The 22,393-nt window shown below is 38.7% G+C and overlaps 1 protein-coding gene across 1 annotated transcript in view; it reads left to right on the forward strand.

The window, feature by feature from the left end:
- Positions 1-22,393, forward strand: part of LOC128732694 (WD repeat-containing protein 20) — a 176,663-nt gene that overhangs the window by 48,325 nt on the left and 105,945 nt on the right. The window contains exons 2-3 of the mRNA XM_053825994.1: positions 12,608-12,790; positions 12,997-13,838. Of these exons, the coding sequence (XP_053681969.1) occupies positions 12,608-12,790; positions 12,997-13,838 (1,025 nt within the window). The remainder of the gene's footprint in view (positions 1-12,607; positions 12,791-12,996; positions 13,839-22,393) is intronic.

Below are 22,393 nucleotides of genomic sequence, written 5' to 3' on the forward strand. Positions count from 1 at the left end.
GAGATCGGTCTGCCCGTTAGTAGAAGCTGCAGTTGTACTGGATCGTGCTTCCGTGAGAAAACGACCAGCTCAGTTTTCTCCGGGGAGAAATCGATACCAAGTTTAAGAGCCCAGCTGGACAAGTTATCCAACGTATCTTGCAAAGGACCTTGCAGATCATCGATTTTGTTTCCCGTAACGGAAACAACGCTATCGTCAGCAAGTTGTTTTAGCGTGCATGGGTTGGCAAGACATTCGTCAATGTCGTTAACGTAGAAATTATACAACAGAGGACTTAAACAAGAGCCCTGGGGGAGGCCCATGTAGCTGATTCGTGAGGTTGTCAGATCGTCATGTTTAAAAAGCATGCGTTTTTCTGACAACAAATTGAGCAGAAAATTATTCAAGTTGGGTGAAAGTTCTCGTGTATGAAGCTTCTCGGTTAAGACTTCCACGGAAACTGAATCAAAAGCTCCTTTGATATCCAAGAATACGGATGCCATTTCCTCTTTATGAGCAAAAGCGAGTTGTATTTCTGTAGAAAGCAACGCTAAGCAATCCTTCGTTCCTTTACCTTTGCGAAAGCCGAATTGAGTATTTGAAAGCAAGCCGTTCGTTTCAACCCATTTGTCTAAACGAAATAAGATCATTTTCTCCATCAATTTCCGGATACAGGAGAGCATTGCAATCAGCCTGTACGAATTGTGGTCGGAGGCTGGTTTTCCTGGTTTCCGAACGGCAATAACTTTCACTTGTCTCCAGTCATGCGGAACAATATTTAGCTCAAGAAACCTATTGAACAGGTTCAATAGACGCCTTTTGGCAGGGTTAGGTAGATTTTTCAACAATTTGAATTTAATTTCGTCTAACCCTGGAGCATTATTGTTGCACGAAAGGAGAGCAATTAAAAATTCTGACATTGAAAACGGCGGTTCGTTTGTAACCGACGGAGACGCGTCGCGAAAAGATCTCTGTGCCGGTAGAGTCCGGACAGACTTTCTTGGCAAAACCATGATCCATCTATTCGAATATTTCGCGCTTTCGTTTGTAACGTTACGATTCCGCATGCGTCTAGCAGTTTGCCAAAGAGTACTCATCGCTGTTTCTCTAGATAATCCGTTCACGAACCGGCGCCAAAAACCGCGTTTTTTGCTTTCATCAAGCTTTTCATCTGCCTCTCAAGTACTTCGTACTTCTTAAGCAGTTCTATCGAGCCACGTTTTCGAAAGTCCTTATACGCCGTAGACTTTTTCGCGTACAGGTCAGAGCACTCTTTGTCCCACCAGTTAGTGGGAGGCCGCCGGTTAATTCTAGCACCCGGTATCGGTTTCGTCTGTGCTTGAGTCGCGGCGTCGAGGATCAAGCTTGTAATAAACGTACATTCTTCCTCCGGAGGAAGTACTTCATAAGACTCTACAGCCTCGGATATTGTAGATGCGTAACTCTTCCAATCAATATTTCGCGTGATGTCATATGCAACATTGATTGGATTCGAGGAGGCTGAGCCATTAGCAATTGAAATAACGATTGGCAAGTGATTACTACCGTGGGGATCGTTAATTACCTTCCGCTGGCAATCTGACGCTAGTGACGTCGAGCAGAGGGACAAATCGAGCACGCTTTCACGGGCTGGGGGATTAGGTATTCGTGTCGCTTCCCCGGTATTTAAAACTGTCATGTCAAATTCGTCAATCAGACTACAATTTCTTGGGGAAAATACGAGAGCTTTCAAAAACGTTGTCAGGGAAAAAATACCAGGTTACCTTAGCGTGTGTCCCCTCTCACTGTTCCATTCCGGGCAATGAAAGGGCTGACTCATTATCCAAGGTGGGCGCAATCGAGGGCGAAATTTGTTATATCAGGCTCCATAAGCCAATTCCGATGCATCTGCAAAGCAGTGTATCTGAACCGCGACCCAACCAGTAATGAAAGCGAATCGGCTGATTCGTACCTCGGCCAACGTGGAAAGTTGTTCGTAGAAATCCTTCCATTTATTTTCTAACTGCAGTGGCACCGGCGCATCCCAACTAGTTTGCAATAAGGCTAACCTTTGCATAATTAATTTAGCTGTGACAACCACAGGAGCCATCAATCCGAGTGGGTCAAATAGCTTAGCAATAGACGACAATATGCGTCTACGAGTCCACCTTTCAGTATTGTTTCTTTCCTTAGTTTAATAGCACTGTTAATATCAATAGTCCCACCAATATAATCATCGACATAAAAGTCTTGAGTTAACGCTGCTTGAGCGTAAGGGTATCTGGGTCCATCATCCTTTGCCAATTGCTGCAGCGTTCTGATAGATAAAAAGGAAGAAGGTGTCAATCCGTAAGTGACCGTTAATAATTCGTAGACACCAATATCTTCCTCGGGGGAAAATCTCCAGAAAATTCTCTGCAATGAAGTGTCGCCTGAATTTAAGAGAACTTGTCTATACATCTTTGCGATGTCTCCAACCATGGCAACCTCATGCTTGCGAAATCTCAGTAGTATGCCTAGTAGTGAGTCTTGAATCGTGGGTCCCTTCAAAAGCCCATCATTAAGAGAATATCCACTGTCGGTGCGAGCAGACCCGTCAAATACGACACGCACCTTTGTTGTTGTACTGGCCTCCTTTACCACCGCATGATGCGGCAAATAGTAAACACTTGCTTCTGAATTATTTTGTACTTCAGCTTCCGATAATTTACGCATATGGCCCAGATCTAAATATTCCCGCATGAAATCGCAATACTGTTGTTTCAATTCCGTGTCGCGCTCAAGCCGTTTTTCCAATTTTATGAAACGATTCAACGCAATATCCTTCGAATTTCTCACCATCCTGGTAAAATTGACATGCTTAGGCATACATACTTCGTATCGTCCGTCTTCTAACCGCTTGTGGGTTTTAATGTAATGAGTTTCGCAATCTTGCTCCTCTTTGGACCAATGCGGTTGTTCATCGATGCTTTCTGCTTGCCAAAACCTTTCAAGTGCTTCTACTAAACCATCACAAGATGTAGCTACGCAGCAATTAATGGACCGAACATCTAGATCCGAGCATTTTCCTGAAACTACCCAGCCAAAAACCGTATCTACCAACACAGGAAGCCCGCGTCCTAGCGGAACATGACTCATTTCGCGCTCATATAGGAATTGATAAAAATGCTCTGCTCCAATTATCAGATCAATCTTGTTGCATATGTTGAATTCTGGGTCTGCTAACTGCAGCTTGGCCGGGATTCTCCAATGTGATGTTGAAATGGATACCGATGGAAGCTGAGAAGTTACCCGTTGTAGCACTAGAAAATCGATACCAATCGAAAATTCGGTCACCCTTGAGGAAATATTAGTGCTAACCGCGAATCTAGCTAAGTTTTCTGATTGCCCGACTCCGCAAATTGGTATGTTGACTGGCCGTCGTTTGAGTTTTAGTATTTGACACATCCTTTCGCTAATAATGTTTGCTTGAGATCCATTGTCGAGCAGCGCTCTAGCGAGATGTTTATTTCCATTCTGGTCGTTTATTTGCAACACTACAGTAGACAAGAAAACATTGTATATCCCGGTTTTGGTTCCAACAGCATATGATCCCACAGGTTCTTGTACTTCCGGTTCTTGTTGTTGATCTTTGCTTCCGCCGGTAGCAATATTGGTAGACGTTCCGTGCCGTGCCACCTTTGTAATGGTCGTATTATTAGTATTACCTTCCGTTGTGTTGTTGACCGTAAAGCCAGGGTGGATCAGAGAATGATGTTTCCGCCCGCATGTCCTACAGCTGAAGCTTGAGTTGCAATCGCCCACCCAGCGTCCTGGTCGAAAGCAATTACTACATAAGCGCTTATTGTTAACTAATTCTAACCTTTCCTTGTTAGTTAAATTTAAAAACGAAGCACAACGAGCCATGTAGTGGTCCTCCCCGCAGCACGGACATTTTGTTGATGGTCGTTCAATTGTACTAGTAGTATTAACTGCCATCCTTGGACGTCTATTCGTTGATTGGTTGGGTATTTCCTCGACTGAGTTGGACGATACAGCATCCAATACACGAGTCCGTTTCTCCAAAAATGAAAATAAAATTTCAAAGTTTGGCTCGCTTACTGAAGCTGCGTGGTCCTCCCACAGCTGCAAAGAATGAGAGCCTAGTTTTGAGCACATCCAGTGCAACAATAAGGCACCCCAGCTATCAGTTTTTTCACCCAACTGTTTTAAAACTTTCGCTGCTCAAACTCATCGATTAAACCGTGGATAGCAGCAGCCGTTTCCCTTTCGATTTTGGGATATTCCATTAATGCTTGTAAATGCCTCTTTTTTAACAAATATTCATTTGAATAACGCTTAGTTATGGTTTCCCAAGCAATAGCATAATTTCCACTGGTGATCGTCAATGATTCAATGAGTTTAGCTGCCTCACCCTTTAGTGCGGACTTTAAATAGTGGAACCTTTGAACATCATTAAGATCAGCTGATTCGTGTATCAAAGATTCGTATGTTGACTTAAAAGAAAGCCAGCCCTTATAATCGCCGTCGAAGTCAGGCAAAGAAATTTGTGGCAACCGAACCCCACTATGAAAGTTGCTGTTTCGAACCGCAGTGTTATCTAAATTTGCAGCAGACGGAATACTCAGCGTTATTTTTTCCAGCAAAGCAGCCCTTATCTCGTAGTATTCATTTTCAAACCTTCCGCAGACCCTGTTGTTTTCTTCTTCCAGTTCGCCGGCCTTGTCCAATTCAGCAATTTCCTCTTGCAATGCCTCAAACTCTTCCATCTTTTTTTCCAGCTTGTCCAATCTGCTTTGCACCTGCCCGGAATGTGCATCTGCAGAATATGATTCTAAGAATTGCACATGACGCTTCAACGACATGAACATTCTATCGCGCCTTTTGACCTTTTCCTTTATCATTTTCTCCGCCATGACCACTATCGCCAACCCGGGAGGCCGTAAACGTATTCAGCAAATCGGTAGACCGAAAAATAAAAACAACCAGGAAGTACCGCAAGCAACCAGTTAAAATCTTGGACAGGTACTCACCTGAGGCCTGTCCAATTAAGGCCTTGTATATATTTAAAATTTCTCCAACCAATGCAGAACGTGTATGTGCTCTTTGATGTCCAGTCTCCGAATATTTTAAGTATCTCCAACAGAAGTTAATGTATTTTAAGTCCTTTGTATCCCTTCACTCATGCAGGAAAGCAGCCGCAGCAAATGAATATAGACCGAAAAGAAAAAAAACCACACGGAACCAGGAAGTACCGCCAACGAGGACTTATAATTCTTGGACAGGTACTCACCTGAGACCTATCAAATATAGGCCTTGTATAAAAAATATGAAATCCTTCCGTGGGTCAACAATAGTTAGTGTGAACACTCTACGTCGTTTTTTTTTGTTGTTTATGCAATTATTTCTTCGATAATAAGACCGGTGTGCGCTACTGCTTATTCCGCTCGAACTCCAAATGTTCAATGTACCGTAGAACATGTAATGTAAATAGGAATACCACGTAGCACCCAGCTAATTGATTGAAATGATAGGACATGCACTCACCTGAGGCAAGCCTATAGCATGCCTTGAAATAATATTAACGCAGCACGATGAATGTAAGTCCCAAAATGTAGGTTCTATTCCGTATTTCCTCCCCAAGTGCATCTGATTTCCGCAAATTCTAATGATGAACAATAAGTTTCCCTTCCAAATGCAACGGTGCTGAGTGGTGGTCAGTAGCAATGACAACCAAGTTGCAGTTTATTCACGCTCTCACCAAAGCATCAGTATCAGTACTGCAGCACTCAACTGGATATGTGAGTAACCAGCGCAGTGCTGAGTGTAATTAATTGTTGAAATATTTCCAAGATAACGATGCGATGGCGTTTGTAGATGTATTAGCAATTGTGCAAGCGTCCACAAGCTTACGTATCCACGCAAAATGGCTAATTTCCCAGCCGTGAATCCTGGTCACGGCACCATAAAATGTTGGGTTCAGGTTCGCGGGCCGGGATCAAGCCAATTCCCCACGTTTTACCAACCAGAGTAGATAGCCAAAATCAGCCTACGATCAGCCAATGACCTCGTATTCACTTAGCCTCTAATGCAAGCGAGCCACTTAAGCGCATAGGTTGTTGTAGAGCGCTTTGAAGAACGATACCGATCGAATAGAATATTGGCACGGGATGTAACGTAGGAATATATCACCAATCAATTTATATCCGATTTAATTCGTTAAAGAACATTTATTCCTAGTTCATAAGCATTTGTTAAGGAACGTACAAAGGGGACGTCTTAGAGTATTGGCTATCAAGAAGCTACTGATTTATTTCAACTGCTCTTATCATTACAATCAAGATGAGATTAGATCTCCTCTCATTGAGATCATGTTTGTTGGCTAGTGATGATCAAATTGCACGTTCGATATAATTTGGGGCTCTTTATCATCTAGCGTTACCGTGATTAAATTGAATCTAACAGTCGTCGTATAGCGACCCCCATTGTGTGCAGTGAGAATTAAAATCTCCTAAAATCAGAAATGGTGCTGGGAGCAACTCTGCTATATCATAAAGTTGCCTCTGTTCAAACCGTACTGCCGGAGGAATATAAGTCGATACTATAGAAATGTTTTTACCATTTACGATAGCTTGAATGGCGACAACTTCTATATTTGAGAAAGAGGGGAGGTCGATTCGAAAGAAGGAATAGCACTTTTTGATCCCTAAAAGTACTCCTCCGCCATGTGATCCTCGATCCCGACGAATTATATTAAAATCGCGAAAATAGAGCTCGTTATCTGGAGTAAGAAATGTTTCACAGAGTGCAAACGCGTCACAATTAGATATGTTAATTAGGTGCTTAAAAAGATCAGACTTGGGGATGATACTTCTGCAATTCCACTGTAGTACAGTCAATGAGTTTCCTATTTCGTTCGACGTATCAGCCATCGAAGGATATGACAGCAGCAAGAAGGGGCCATTGTGTAGCAAGTTGATGCAAAAATGTTTTTACTGTAGGGAGAAAAGTAAACAAAAGACTTCTAAGAGGATCCGAAATATTGAATGTTTTTAGTATCCAGTCCACGATATCCGAGAATTTCAAGAATCCTGAGTTATTCTCTAGCTGAGAATGAGGTGCACTTGCGGTTCTTGGTGCTCTAGGAAGCGGTGGGTATTCCTGATTTGATCTAAAATTTTGCAAACCAGGAGGTACCTGCTTCGGATTTTGTAAACCGCTTCCTTTTTGTGGTTTTGTGCTATATGTTGTCCCGTCTGGAGGTATCTTGCGTCCCTTGCGAGAAGGACTAGGAGAGTTACTCTTTCTTCTCTTTCTAGGTACAAGAAGTTCCTGCGACGGGATCATCAGATGTACCCTCATCAGACGGCAAAAGTTTAAAGATGTTTTCTGGTATAGGTGGTGTAGCTCTCTTTAGCATCTCTGCAAAAGATCGCTTTGAGCGTTCTATAAGAAAACGCTTTAATTTTTCCCCGCGTTGTTTGTACGTGGGACATGCCAAAAGATCATGAAGAAATTCCCCACAGTAGACACTTTACGGTCTCTTCACTGCAGGTACTCTCTTCGTGATTTCCGCCACATTTGATGCAGCGTGCCTTATTGCAACAGAAGGCGGCTGTATGGCCTAGCTGCTTGCAGTTCTGGCAGTTCATGACCCGCGGTACATACAGGCGTACAGGTAGACGAACCCTATCCAAGAGAATGTAGTTCGGTAGAACAGATCCAGCGAAAGTCACACGAAAGGATTCCGATGGGGAGAATTTCTTCTTCCCTTCTTCGATTGATACTGACTGCAATTGTTTGCAGTCCAGTATCTTTACCTTCGGCATTATAGGGTTCTTAAAACAGCCAACTCCACAACGCAGAAGATCTTCGACAGTGAGATTCCCTTCGGTGACTACACCGTCAACTTCTACATCCTTGGCAGGAATGTACACGCGATACTCTCTCGTAAAGAACTCAGAGCTAGCAATCTCGTTTGCTTGCTTCAAGCTCCTCACGACAACTCGCAATTTATTCGGTCTCACCTTCGTAATGTCGGTTACGTCCGAAAAATGTTTTGCCAGTTCCTTGCCGATTTGAATAATGTTCAATGGTTTACTTATGGGCCGGAAGTAGACAACAAACGGTCCTTTTGAGCCATCTGGTTAAGCTTTCTTCCTTTGGTTTATAGGGGGTTGCGATGGCGGTGGAGTAGGTACAAGAGGTTGTGAAGGGCCGGGAGTTGGGAATCCTCGGAACTCCTCTTCCATTTCCTCACCGTTAGAATCAACATTGCTGATCAAACCAACATTCGAGTCTTTCATTTTGAGCGGGAGCAATAAGCTCTCCGCAGAATACAGAAGTGAATTCGTATGCAAGGGGGAGTTAATAAGCAGTGGTCAATAAAAAAAATAATCAAAAAAATACTAGGTAAATAAAATCAGAAGACTAAACTTAAAAAAAGAAAAAATATATATGGTACTTCTACGTTGAATACTTCACCAATATTTGGTTTCCAGCGTGCCGCGGCGCCTCATCAAACTTTGGCGTCCAGGGTGGCGCGATCCTCGCTGTGTGTCTCGTGCGGCCTTTGTTGCTGCTTCATTCGGTTTCTTTGCAGACAATAGGTACTTACTTGAGTACACTGCTACTGGGGAAGCCAATTGTGGATACTATGTATACGTATGAATATTCCTTTTTCTGGCTACTGATAGCCAAACGTAAACGTTCCGTATTTCTCACTATTTGACGAAGCGGAAAATAATCAACTTCGCGAGTTAAAATACCGGTACGAGCGCAAAAACGTTGCCGTACAATATTCGCCACTACGAACGAGCAGATATGCGTCTTGTGCCGTTCGCAGCTGAAGAGCGACTGAGAAAAACAAGTTATAAACATTTAAATTCAAATTCAAACCATTTGTTACAGTTGCCGGTTCACTGTTTCAGCGTCTAAGTTAGACGTGAAACCATTAAAATATAACTTATCGTTAACGTTTCAGCTTACTCTTTTCAGCCATCCTCAGAAAAACAGGTTATTCTGTTTATTTCACTCTCTGACCCTAACGACGCGAACCAAACGTTTGCCACTGAGCGAATCTGATCTGATTTTATTTTATTTTTCATCTTCTCAATCGTTCATGAACCGAAAACGATGGCAATCAGCATTTGAATCAGCTTTAATTTTGCTTCAATAAGTTATGTAACTTCTGGATAAGTTACAAAGTGTTTGAATATTTGATATACAATGGTTTACCGATTTTATCTACCCATCCGAAAATTTTTGGTAGATATATTTGGAAAGTAGACAAATTTGGGGAAAAATAAATTGCCCCAAAATAATTTAAATGAACAAAAAATATTTTTAATATTGTTCATTTTCTTCAATTATATATTATTTTAGCGTAATTTTACGCATAGGGCTCATTTTAGTCATATCAACCATTAGCCATAATGCATGTCAACTCAGCAATATTATGAAAAAAGACATTTCGAAATTTAAAATTACTCCGATTTTGTTCAAATTTTGTATACTTATTCCTTTGCAGTAAATTTTAGATCCGTATTTTTATTTGGTACTGAGGGTTCTCTTTTCTGAGTCAGTGTGGTCCCAAAAGTTACCATTTTTTCCACCTTTTTTCTTTTAAAATTCATAACTTTCGATCCATTGAACCGATTTCAATGATGTTAATCCCAAATGGAAAGTATTTTAATGAGCTTTTCAGAAAAAAATATTGGACTAAAGCCCAAACTTTTTTTTATTATCGCAAAAACATTGAAAACGTTCACTTTTATGTTTCCATGGTGTGCAGACCAAAGAAATTCTAAGTTTTCAAAAAGTATCAAGAATACAATGGAGACGCATGGTTTTTGTTTTTACTTGTAATAAAAGGGGTTTTTTGACAAAGAAATGCGTCTCTAAAATAAAACGCCATGCGAGTCCATTGTATTTTCGCATCTTTATTTCTTAAAAAAGAGTATCTCAAAAACTAAAAATGTCAGATATCTGTTTTTTGATATCGTACACACTTAAAAAACTCAGCAAAGTTTGCTGAGATTTGGACAGCCGAGCGTTCGCTGAAAATTTCAGTTTTGCAAATCGACGTTAACGGATCTTTACTAACGTTTGGCATCATAAAAAAATTTACCGAACGCTCGGCTGTCCAAATCTCGGCAAAATTTTGCTGACTTCGGCACTTTTTTTTAAAGTGTGTACACACTTAAAACGTTCGGTAAAATTTTACCGAACTCTGAACTGCCGAATGCTCGGTAAAAATTTCGATGGTGCCAATCGACGTTTACGGATCGTTAGTAATGTTTGGCATCATAAAAAATTTTACCGAACGTTCGGCTGTTCTAAGTTCGGTAAATTTTACCGAACTCGATACTTTTTTTAAGTGTGTATGTAAACAACTAGCTTGCCATTGAAAGTATAATGAAAAAATAAAACCTTTTTTCCATTTCCGGGTTTTCGAGTGATTGCCATACCTTAATATTATATATTTATATAGTAGAAAGGCAAAAACGAATATTTTAAATGTTTTAAGTGATTTTAAGAGTTTCAAGACTCCTAAAAAAATGTTTTTGCAATCATAAAAATCTTTGAACGTCAGTTTATTGTTTTTTTTCTGAAAAGCTCATTAAAGTTCCTTTTATTTGGTAATAAAATTATTAAAACCGGTTTAATGGTTCAAAAGATTAGAATTTTTAAAGAAAGAAAGGTGATAACCATAGTTTCTAGCGGAAACGGGATGGGCCCGTTAGCGTTACGGCATAGAAAAATATCACAAAGGATCATTATGAAATGTTAAAAAGATGCGTTACAAAATAAATGGAAGTTACTTTGAGTATTTGACTTCAGCATTATTATACCCATTCTGTGTATAATTACATACCACAGATGCCATATAGTAAACAATAAAATACAGAGAAATATTCCCTGTTATGCGTAAATTCATGAAATCTTCCAAATTTTCATGCCGAAATGACAATTTAAAAAAGGTAGATAAAACCGGGTCTAAAAGGTAGACAAAATCGGGGGTACCTAAATTCGGGTGTTGATTAAACCAGGTGTAAATATAACCGGAATATGGAGAATAATTACAATATATTTTAATAGCAGAAGTGTGAATACCATTGAGTTAAAACTGAACGATCAGTGAGCGTAAGTGAACCAAGTTCAATCCGATTCCCATCGCTTACGTTCGTCTTGTTATTGTGTCGGTTCTGATTCAATCACTATTTTTTCATATCCCTTTTGAATCATTTCTCTTTCGAGACTGGTTCGTGCACAGCTAACAGGACACAATTTGACAAAGTTGTTCATTGAACATTCGTAGAACTAGTTATCATCTTCAATTTTGCTGAATAAAGTTTTGCTGTATCTGTTGTAGTTACGATGCTACAATGCTCGTACGTCATTAGTAACTAAATGAGCATTCATAACTTTGTCAAATTTTGCTTAACTGAGACGGTACTGTCAAATGAATCAACATTGAGTCAAAGTGAACGAACAAGCCCTGCTGCTGAGCGTTAGTGGTAGTAATCTTTATGCCTTCGACAGCTTATGATCGTAAATCAGCTATGCTCGCACTTGAGTGAATGACTTTTTCCATCCTTGCTGGTAACTCTGTTTTCGGAATCTTGCAACATTTAAAAAGGAAATCAAACGGTGAAATGTTGAACTTCGGACAAATATTACTTGTTATTTATTTATTTAAAATATTAAAACATCAGCTTTTTGAAAAACCGTGAAAAAGAAGTACCAGAAAATTGAACTCAAAATTGACTCTATGATAATTATACAGTTCCTGGCTATCATAAATATCATTTACCTGATCATTTTCACTGATTTTACTGATTCACTGAGTTATTGCACTTGTGATTGTGATACAAAAATTATTTCAGACAGCAAAAAAGGTAAACATTATGGTTTGACCATTCTTTTTACAATCTTAAGATAAAATGTAATCTTAAGCAGCATGAATTTCAAATACGAATTTTGTAAATATTCCATCCGATTGACATGATGCATTTTAGCATTTTAAACGGGAAATAATACTGGGAAATGTGTTCAAACTTTGAATAAAACGAGAAACAAACGGACAATGAAATAAAATTGTGCTATAGACTTAAATTAAACTTAGTTAAATTAAATCTATTGAGGGAACAATCTAACATGTGTCTAAATTCCCAGAAACACTATTAACGTAGTAGTCATATTTTCATTTATAAACACAAGGAGAGTTGACAATTTAGCGAAAAATGTGGCTATTTTTTCTGTGTTGGGTATTTTTATCACTGCGACCATTTGTTTGATCTATTGTGATAAAATGTGGCTAACTTGCATAGCTTGTCAATTGTCTTATGCTAGTGTGTTTTCAAAATGGTTTTAACTTTTAAAACAGTACCAAAGCACAAAAGAGGACGAAGTGGACGACGAAACAACTAATCCGTGCACCCGGAAGAAGTTGCCAACGAAGTGCGAGCTTCAAGCGTTCAAGGTAGAAGTAGCTTCACCATGCCGTCGTTAATGTCGTCTAGGTTGTGGAAATGAAAAAAAAAATTACAACAAAGCAAATTCTATTATTACATATACTTTTTCATAAATTTTATATTCAAAAAATTTATCTGTAACAGTAATTCATTTTTCCATTCTTCATTTTCAGGCTTCTGATTTAAATAAACCAATTGATAAAAAACTATACAAGGGTACAAACCCTAGTTGTCACGACTTTAATGCATTTACTGCAACATTCGAAGGAGCTCCACTGTTAGTAGGATTTAGTACTGGTCAGATTCAGCTGGTATACCCCGGCAGAAGAGAACAAGGAAAGTTGTACAACGAAGAGGTACGATAATCGACAATACTGAAATTGTAAAAAACACGAAGTTTATACGATAAAAAGAAAACAAAATTATTTATATCCTTTAATTTACATTTAATTTAATATAAAAGGATGTGAATAATTTTGTTTTCTTTTTATCGTTTCAACTATTCTACTAAGACGCTCAAATAAACATTAGTTAATTTGACAAATTTTATATTTATTTGCAGAGATTAATTGATAAGACTAAAGTTACCTGTCTAAAGTGGATTCCAGGCTCAGAAAACCAGTTTTTGGCGTCTCACGCAAGCGGAAGTTTGTATATGTATAATGAGGAACTGCCATGTACACCGACGACTCCAAACTATCAACCATATAAGTGTGGTGATGGATATATTGTTCTAGCTTGTAAATCGAAATCCACTAAAAATCCTTTATACAAATGGTGTTTTGGTCAGCAGGAAAATTCAAGTATAAACGAATTTTGCTTCTCTCCATGTGGTCAACGCTTAGCTATTGTGTCTCAAGATGGGTTCCTCAGAGTCTTCCACTACAACAACATGGAGTTAATTGGAATAGCACGATCCTATTTCGGAGGATTTTTGTGTGCATGTTGGAGTCCGGATGGAAAGTACATAGTCGTTGGTGGTGAGGATGATCTAGTAACAGTCTACTCTCTGCAAGAACAGCGAGTTGTTGCCAGAGGACAAGGTCATCGTTCCTGGGTGTCAGTAGTCGCTTTCGATCCCTACACAACATCATATTCTAACTGGGATTGTGGTGATTTTTCTGAAGATGAGAATTCCGTCAATGACGGCTGTAATAAAAATCGTTTTAATACTATTAATCGCTCTAGTAGTGAAACTTCTACCACTAAACGACGCCCACCTTCAACATGTCGGAACAGCATGTCCACGACGGAAAAACTAGCCACCAGCTACAGATTAGGATCTGTAAGCCAAGATACACAACTTTGTTTGTGGGATATTACGGAAGATGTATTGCGGCAATCTATTGGACGTCTAAGTCGTAACTTAAGCTCAGCTGATCCCACATTTTGTAGCGTGAAGTGGTAAGTGTAAGACGGTTTTATAACATCAGAAAAAAACTTAAAATCAGCATTTTTGTATGAGTGGGTCCTAAACTTTTGCGTTGTCGTATCATCTAAATTGACTGCTAGTAAATGTATATAAGTGGTCTAATTTGACGACTAATCTATATCTATAAAAATGGATTTCTGTCTGTCTGTCGGGATGTTCCTTTTAGAATCGAAAACTACTGAACCAATCGGCGTGAAAATTTGCATCTAGAGGTTTTTAGGGCCAGGGAAGGTTCTTATGATGGTTAGAGACCCCTTCCCCCACTAAGAGGGGGGGCTCCCGTACAAAAGAAACACAAATTTCTGCATAACTCGAGAACTAATCAAGCAAATGGAACAAAATATGGCATGTGGGTTGTGAATTGTTTCTATGATGAATTAGGAGCCCTTACCTTTTTAGGAGGGGGAAGGGCTCCCATACAAATGAAATACAAATTTCCTCATAACTCCAGAACTAATCAAGCAAATGGAACCAAATTTAGCATGTGGGTGTTTTTGCAGGCAATTTTTTTCTATGGTGAATTGAGACCCCTTCCCTCTTTACGAGGGGAATTATTACCCCTTCCCCCTTCAGTAGTGGGGGGCTCCTATACAAATAAAATACAAATATCCTCATAACTAGAGAACTAGTTATGAAAATGGAAGCGCCGGGCACTGCGGCGGGGGGAGGGGGGGAGGCGGTTTTTCGTGAAATGCTACAACCCGCGTAAGGTTTTTCGCGAAATGGTATTCTGCGAAACTCTATATTCCGCGTTATGGTCAACCGAAAATTGGTGTTCCGCAAAATCGTGTTCGGTGAAATGGTTTGTAATGATGGCGAATATTTAAATGCTATCCGATTTATTTTATCAGGCTAAGCAATGGGGGGAGTTGTTTTCTATTTTACTGTGAGGAAAATTTGTATATTAAAACACCCATGAACACCTCAGAAACTTGCAAAACTCGAGATTGTGATGAAGGTCATCCGAGATTCAGGTTTTATGTACAACACAGTTTAATTTGTGCCAATACGAAGTTTGTCGGGTCAGCTAGTAAATAAATAAATAAAAAAGTGCTCTATACTTATAAGGTAGAGCCGGGGCAAACTTACCATCCCTTCATCTATCAACTGTGACAATAATTTTTAATAATAAACATCCATATTAAAGAATAAGCAAATATATTGTTAAAGTTTAAATTTAACCTTTTGGCTATTAAGGCCGAACGAAAATCAAACACCTTGTAGAACCAGAAGATCATTGTGGATAATATCAAGATAAGGCAGGGAGCTAAAAAAATACGTCCTTTTGCTGGCAGAGCCAAACTACAAGAGACAGCACTGCCGTCGATATATTGTTTTCAACATATTAGAGCGTTACTCTTCGTTACACTTAAATGCGATTTGTTTTTTAAAAGGGCATATGCCACACATATGTGGTTGTGCGTAAATACAGTAATATTGAACTATTGTTAAAAAAAGCAAAGCCTAGGGGCTACATTCCGGTATCGAAACTTGAACTTTCGTTTTTATCCGACAAATTTCGCAGCACGCTGTTAGAGTGCAGGACAATTGCAGGACCAGTTGCTACGAACCTATTGGCTCTAACAGCCTCTCCCAGTCAGAATTCGAACATACAACGACTGGCTTATTAGACCAGCATCATACCTCGAGGCCAGCTGGGAGGCAATTATTTGAACTATTGTACAAAAACTAATATTTGCTTGATAATTAATTAATTAATTTATGTATTAACGGGAAACTAGCAGTCATCAACTTTTCGTCGGAGAGTCCAATTTCGGAAGCAGTTTTTGGGCACAAAAGCGGAGTTCTGTTTATAAAAATGTATTCACTACATTCTTCTTGCCAAACTGAACACAGCGAATATATTTTCATGAACAAAATTTTTGTTTCAAACGAAAATATTGCTTTTGAAATTTGCAGAATCGATTACGACTAATTTCACCTTAAGTCGACATCAACAGACTATAGTCCCCATGATGAATAAGTAGCTTAATCTAATAACAATCACAGTCAAGAAATTACAATTACAAACACTAACAATTTTCCTAGTCGTCATTTGTGGAAAAAGAACATAGAAAAGTTACGACGGATCGTTTCACGTGACAAATCAAATGCGAATGCAGCCCGATTGAAAATTTGCTGTATACCAGTCAATGAGCTGTTTCGTCCGTAGTTGGTGCGTTGAAAAGGTACCCTCAGCATTCAATTATCATTCGTAATTAATTAAATTATCGTTCTTTTGATTTTTATTTTGCGGTCAGAAAGCAAGGCTTTTAAATTATAACAACAGTACACTTACAAGGAAATTTTAATATACAGTCAACTTTCGTTCGATGGGCTATCTTTAAGTGGGCTACGTTTTAATCGGGCTCCCGTTAATTGGACTATAGCCCATCTAAAACAAAGTCAAACGTCATTTCTGACAGTGTATTTTTTCTTCCGTGGGGCTCTTGAATGAACTATTTCAAATCCAGAAAATAATTTATGTAGATAATTTTTAAATTAATTAAATGGAATACAGTTGCATTATATCGTTATCTGATCATTTTTAAGCTTGACCCTCGCATTTGTTATGTCATTGTTAACAAAACCTAGGCCCTCCCATGGGTAGGTGGTTTGTCGCGCACTTCGGCACACTCCTAAACCTAATTCCGCATGTAGAATGTAATATAGTTTAAGTTAGATATATGTGTAGTATGTAGTATAGTATTGCATAATTTAGCTTTATGTGTAGCATGTGTCTCGTAAAGCGGAATGGAGCGAAATTGAACGGATTTGATTTTAAATTCAATCCGTTTAGGCCGAAGCACCGGGAGGGCTTACTCAGTTCCCTAGATGAAATGCTGGTAGGGTCTTTTTCTAATTCCCGTCGTAATAAGGAAAGCCATTCTAATTTTCATCATTTGCTGGATGGATTTAGTGAATACTCCAAAAGTTCTTGTACTGATTTGACTAAAACACACTTACCTTCCGATCCGTGAACTTTGAAATCACTGAAAAGGGACTATTAAAGCATATTATTGAAATTACGCAACTGACTTTATTGCTAAAATTCGTCGTACCGTTTTAAAATCCGTCCAACAAAATTTTTCATCGTCCGAACTAAAAATCACAACAATGTTTACGAAGCTAACGCGCATGTATTTGTGTAGGACGGCATGACAAAGGTTATTCTACAAAATTTCTGCAGGTCAGGCAAGTTTTTCTGGCTGTAGAATAACGACAATGCCTTGCGTGAGTTATTTTCATTTATGAATGACGGAAATTAAAACGATTAGTCGACATTGTCTTCTTCGTCGCACGAAAAAACGTAGGAAACTTGGCTGGTAGGACTTCTTTAATGATAAAAAGCATTTAAATAGATCTCAGCTCACTTTGATTGATTGCGTATAATAGACAACTAACTAAAATATTAGGGAATAACTAGTTTTGCATTGTGTGTCATAAAAATGCTGATATTTTTAATAATTTGTGTTGGATAGGACGGGAATAGGCAATTACGACGATGTAGCAACATACCCTATGCACAGAAATTTCTCTAGGAAACTGAAACCAAATCCTACCCACGCACAGTGGGACCATTCTGGAAAAAGGCGGTCAAAAGTCTTTTCTCGCTTTTCCTGACATTTTCGAGCTTAGGTGTCTTAGGAGAAGTTTCATAAAAAAGTATTCTGCATCTAATGACATTTTCATATAATTGGATATTAAAGTGATAACAAATTTGAAAAAATTATTTTTTTATAGAAACTAGATAGCATGGTCATGTGTTCGGCAAAGTTGTAGAACTTTGAATTTCATTAAACTTTGCCGAAGATACTAAGTATCTGCATCATATGGTTTGCAAGATATAATTGACTTTCTGTCGTGACCCCCTTAAAATCAGTTTGTTAAACTTCTTGTACACAAAACCTCATCTAACAGGTTCGACATGTTCTACAAACTTTTGGATACTATCAAAATACGTAACTTTCTAGAAGGTGTATATATCATATGTTGCTTTATTTGTTTTAAAAATGGATTTGAAGCATAAATTTTACCGTTTTTACAAGTAATTTTTTCCGTAAATAGGCACCTACTGGCAGCTAAAGTTAGCATCGCTTGAACCACCATAGAATGTAGTATAAGTGTGCCAAAAAATTTTGGCCGGGTCTGGCCGGGCATTTTGGTTGTTTCAATTATGAATTACATACATATATGCTGGTTTTAGTAAGTTATCAGGGTTTTATTATTCGTACATGTTCATAATAGTTTCACAGGACCTCGTCCACGTCTGTTTCGCTATCTGTTGCAGAATTATTTTCGTTCTGGGATTTTTGTAAAAGTTTGTATACTGCTCGCTGGTAACAACTGCATTACTGTTGGCCTTCTTAAAGTTGAAATTAATGCATCCGACGTCATTAACAATCTTCTGAAAACAGCTTCGTTTGTCGATATTGTCGTTAATTCACGGTAATAGAAAAAATAATAGATGCAGCTGTTCTACCAGTCGGTCGTCTTTCGGAAGAACCTCAAGAGTGCCGTATCAAAGACTTAAAACGTTTTAGAGAAAAACGTGCACGTAAATGTTCAAGGTATGTTAACAGTAATGAATCATGATTGTATGCAATTATTGAAATAATCTGATTTCTGAACAGAATATCGACAAACGAAAATGTTTTCAAAAAATTGTTAATGACGTCAGGTCCATTGATTTCAACTTTAAGAAGACCAACAGTAAAAAAATCAATGCAGTTGTTACCAGCAGCATACAAACTTTTACAAAAATCCCAGAACGAAAATAATTCTGCAACAGATAGCGAAACAGACGTGGACGAGGTCCTGTGCTCATTATGAACATGTACGAATAATAAAACCCTGATAACTTACTAAAACCAGCATATATGTATGTAATTCATAATTGAAATAACCAAAATGCCCGGCCAGACCCGGCCAAAATTTTTTGGCACACTTATACTACATTCTATGACGGTTCAAGCGATGCTAACTTTAGCTGCCAGTAGGTGCCTATTTGCGGAAAAAATTACTTGTAAAAACGGTAGAATTTATGCTTCAAATCCATTTTTAAAGCAAATAAAGCTACATATGATATATACACCTTCTAGAAAGTTACGTATTTTGATAGTATCCAAAAGTTTGTAGAACATGTCGAACCTGTTAGATGAGGTTTTATGTACAAAAAGTTTAAGAAACTGATTTTAAGGGGGTCACAACAAAAAGTCAATTATATCTCACAAACCATATGATGCAGATACTTAGTATCTTCGGCAAAGTTTAATGAAATTCAAAGTTCTACAACTTTGCCGAACACATGACCATGCTATCTAGTTTCTATAAAAAATTAATATTTTCAAATTTGTTATCCCCTTAATATATAATTATATGAAAATGTCATTAGATGCAGAATACTTTTTTATGAAACTTCTCCTAAGACACCTAAGCTCGAAAACGTCAGGAAAAGCGAGAAAAGACTTTTGACCGCCTTTTTCCAGAATGGTCCCACTGTGCCACGATTCATGAGATTTTGACTTACTCATGAAATTTAAAATTTTCGCTAGTTAGAACGAACGAGTGTTCAAAAATGATGTGATGTCTTTATTGCGTAATCGAGACATTTTCTATGAGATTGCCATAGAATTTGTGCCTGTTATGCGATTATGGACAGCACAGCACTGAAAAATATACACACGTACATGTATACATTAGAGATGGTCGGGTAGCGGAAAATTTGCCCGAAACCCGCACCCGTACCCGTACCCGCCGGGTTCGGGTCGGGTTCGGGTATTGGAAAAAAATAATTTGCGGGTTCGGGTCGGGTACGGGTTCTTGATTTTTGTTTTTGAACCCGAGTACGGGTCGGGTCGGGTATCTCTATTGATCACATTTAACACTAAAGATGGTCGGGTATCCGGGCCCGTCCTGTACCCGTCGGGTTCCGGTCGGGTTCGGGTATCAAAAATAATAAACTTGCGGGTACGGGTCGGGTTCGGGTATTCAAATTTTCATACCCGACCATCTCTAGTATACATGTGTATGCATGTATGAGTGTGCATGGGTGTATAGGTATGAATGAATATATGTTTGAGTGTTCTATGAGTCGGAATTTTTTCTTATACCTATCATGCTGCCCATAAAAGCACAACTGTCCCATATGGAAAAACATGAAGTGTGGGAAAATGAGATTGAAAGTGACTGACTGATTTATATGTTGTGCGTCATTATACAAGAATTATTTTAAGTTTATTCAAAGAAAACATCACGTTACACTAGTAATGGAACTATCCACATAAATTTTGTTGTGAAATTAAACACTAATGCATTTTTTTCAAAATTTCGAAGATGGGACAGTTATGCTTTTATTTACATGGGAAAGTTGCTAAATAAAAGCATGTAAGTCCCATATTTTTTCAAATTTTTTCACTGCTTAGTGGAAGATTGTTCCCACGCCAAAGTATGCGCTACAGGAACGTTTCTATAACATTGCAGGATTTTAAGATCGTGATCATAGAAGGCAGGAAAGCCGTCGCGGCCTTGGGCATAGAGTCGTCAGTGTTTTTCGAACCAGTAATGCTGGCTTCATAATACATATTTTATAAATCCTAACCAAGGCTATATCTCGAAGATATTCGAGATATAATATTCAAAAAGAGCAGCCTCGCAGTTAAATACAACAGCGAACTTGATGAAGTTTGGGCTTCGAACTTGAAGTACGCGGTGCTGTTGAGAATACAACACAAGTTATTGTTTTGGCATCGTGGAATCAAAACGGAGAAAAAAGTTGCTCTATTAAATACTCTTCTCGCTGTCACTGCCGAAGAAAATTTTGCCTGTTAACCCTTTATAAGGCAATGGCAACTATATTGCCACCAACAAAATTTTTTTCTTTTGCTTCTATAATTATATTGATGTCTTTATAGACGCAAAACAAATATTTTTCGTTGGTGGCAATTTTATTGCCACCGCCTTATAAAGGGTTACAGCTTTGCCGATTAAGGCATATCGTGGTCGAACATTGAAATAAACTTCTAAACAAATATTACTGTCATATTTCTTTTTTTTTTTTGTTAAGTTGTTATCGTACTCGATAGAGGCGGAAATCAAAAGAATATTATTTTATCAAAGCTATAATGCTTTACGTTATGCTTTTATTTTTCGTATGGGACTGTTCAGGGTTGATATTTTTTGGAAATTTTTTCAAACAAAGTCCGTCTAAATTACAGTTTTTTAGGTGAATTAGGATATAAATAAGCTACTTTCGTATTTTTCTCAAAATCGACAAAAATCCATATGGGACTGTTATGCTTTTATGGGCAGTATGCTGCCAAACTACAATTGATAATGGGCAGTGTGGTAGCCTAAGTTGCGCTGCCACTAAGTACGCGAACACTTATGTATTCAGCACGGCTGATGTGGGAAGACTGAGCGGACTGAGCAGCTAATGATATACGACTAGTACCACTCGAAGAGATACGCGATAGTGTTCGTGAGAGTCTGCAATTGGCTTATTGCAGAGTAGAACTAGCCTCATATTTATGTTAGATAGGACCGACTACCACATCCCCTTTTCTTTCCAATTTGAGATCGATAAATTTATTTCGAGATTTTTACATAATACTTACATGGAAATTATACTTATCCTAAGGACTGAATTTGACGGACGGCTTAATGGTTCGTAGTGATCGTCTGACGGGGGCCGCTTCTAAACTTGAAGGGCGTGACGAAGAACTCGGCATCCCTGTTGTTTCCGAAGATTGAGGATCGCTTAGAGTATCACTCGATTCAGCTGTTTGTTTGTCGATCTCAGTCTCAGATAATTTACACCATTTCTTTAGATGTGCAATGTTCCTCTCGAATATCTTACCAGAGCCATTTGATTGTATTTGAACGTTCGAACCGTTCCTATCTAATACCGTAAATTTCTCGTTTAGGAAATTGGTAGATAGCTTATTGGAAAGAAGCAGATTTTTCATAAGGACAGTATCACCAGTGGCGGTATTGCTAAGTTTAGCGCGCCGCTTAGCATCCTCTCTCTCTTTTTGGAACATCTTCTTTGCCGAATCCTAGTCCCTAAAATCGGAGCCTGGTGGTACTGTTTCAAGATCCTCCCATTGAGGTACCTTAGAGCGTAATTTCCTTCCCTGGAGTAATTCACTTGGTACTTTACCGGTTATTGTGTGCGGCGTGTTATTGTACAGCTCCAAGAAATGGTCGAGTTCTGCTTTCCAATCACCATGAATGGCATGAGCAATCTTCATCCGTTTAAGGAGGGACCGGTTTTGTCTTTCAACTTCACCGTTTGCAATAGTATTTTGGTTATCAATGTCCAAAATGTACGGCTTTCTTGCCCAGCAGCCAACGCTGGTCATCGACCAAAATAGTTAATATTCCAATTGGATTTTAATGCTTTTACCTTTTCAGTGTACACGTACAAAAGCATTCTCACACCGCAAGATGTATTCTCCATGGAGAGGTCGTTTTATACATCGGAATTACCACACACACGAACACGCACACGCGAATCTATCAGCCA

Source organism: Sabethes cyaneus, chromosome 1 (assembly GCF_943734655.1).
Source record: "Sabethes cyaneus chromosome 1, idSabCyanKW18_F2, whole genome shotgun sequence".
NCBI classification, from domain to species: Eukaryota; Metazoa; Arthropoda; class Insecta; order Diptera; family Culicidae; genus Sabethes; species Sabethes cyaneus.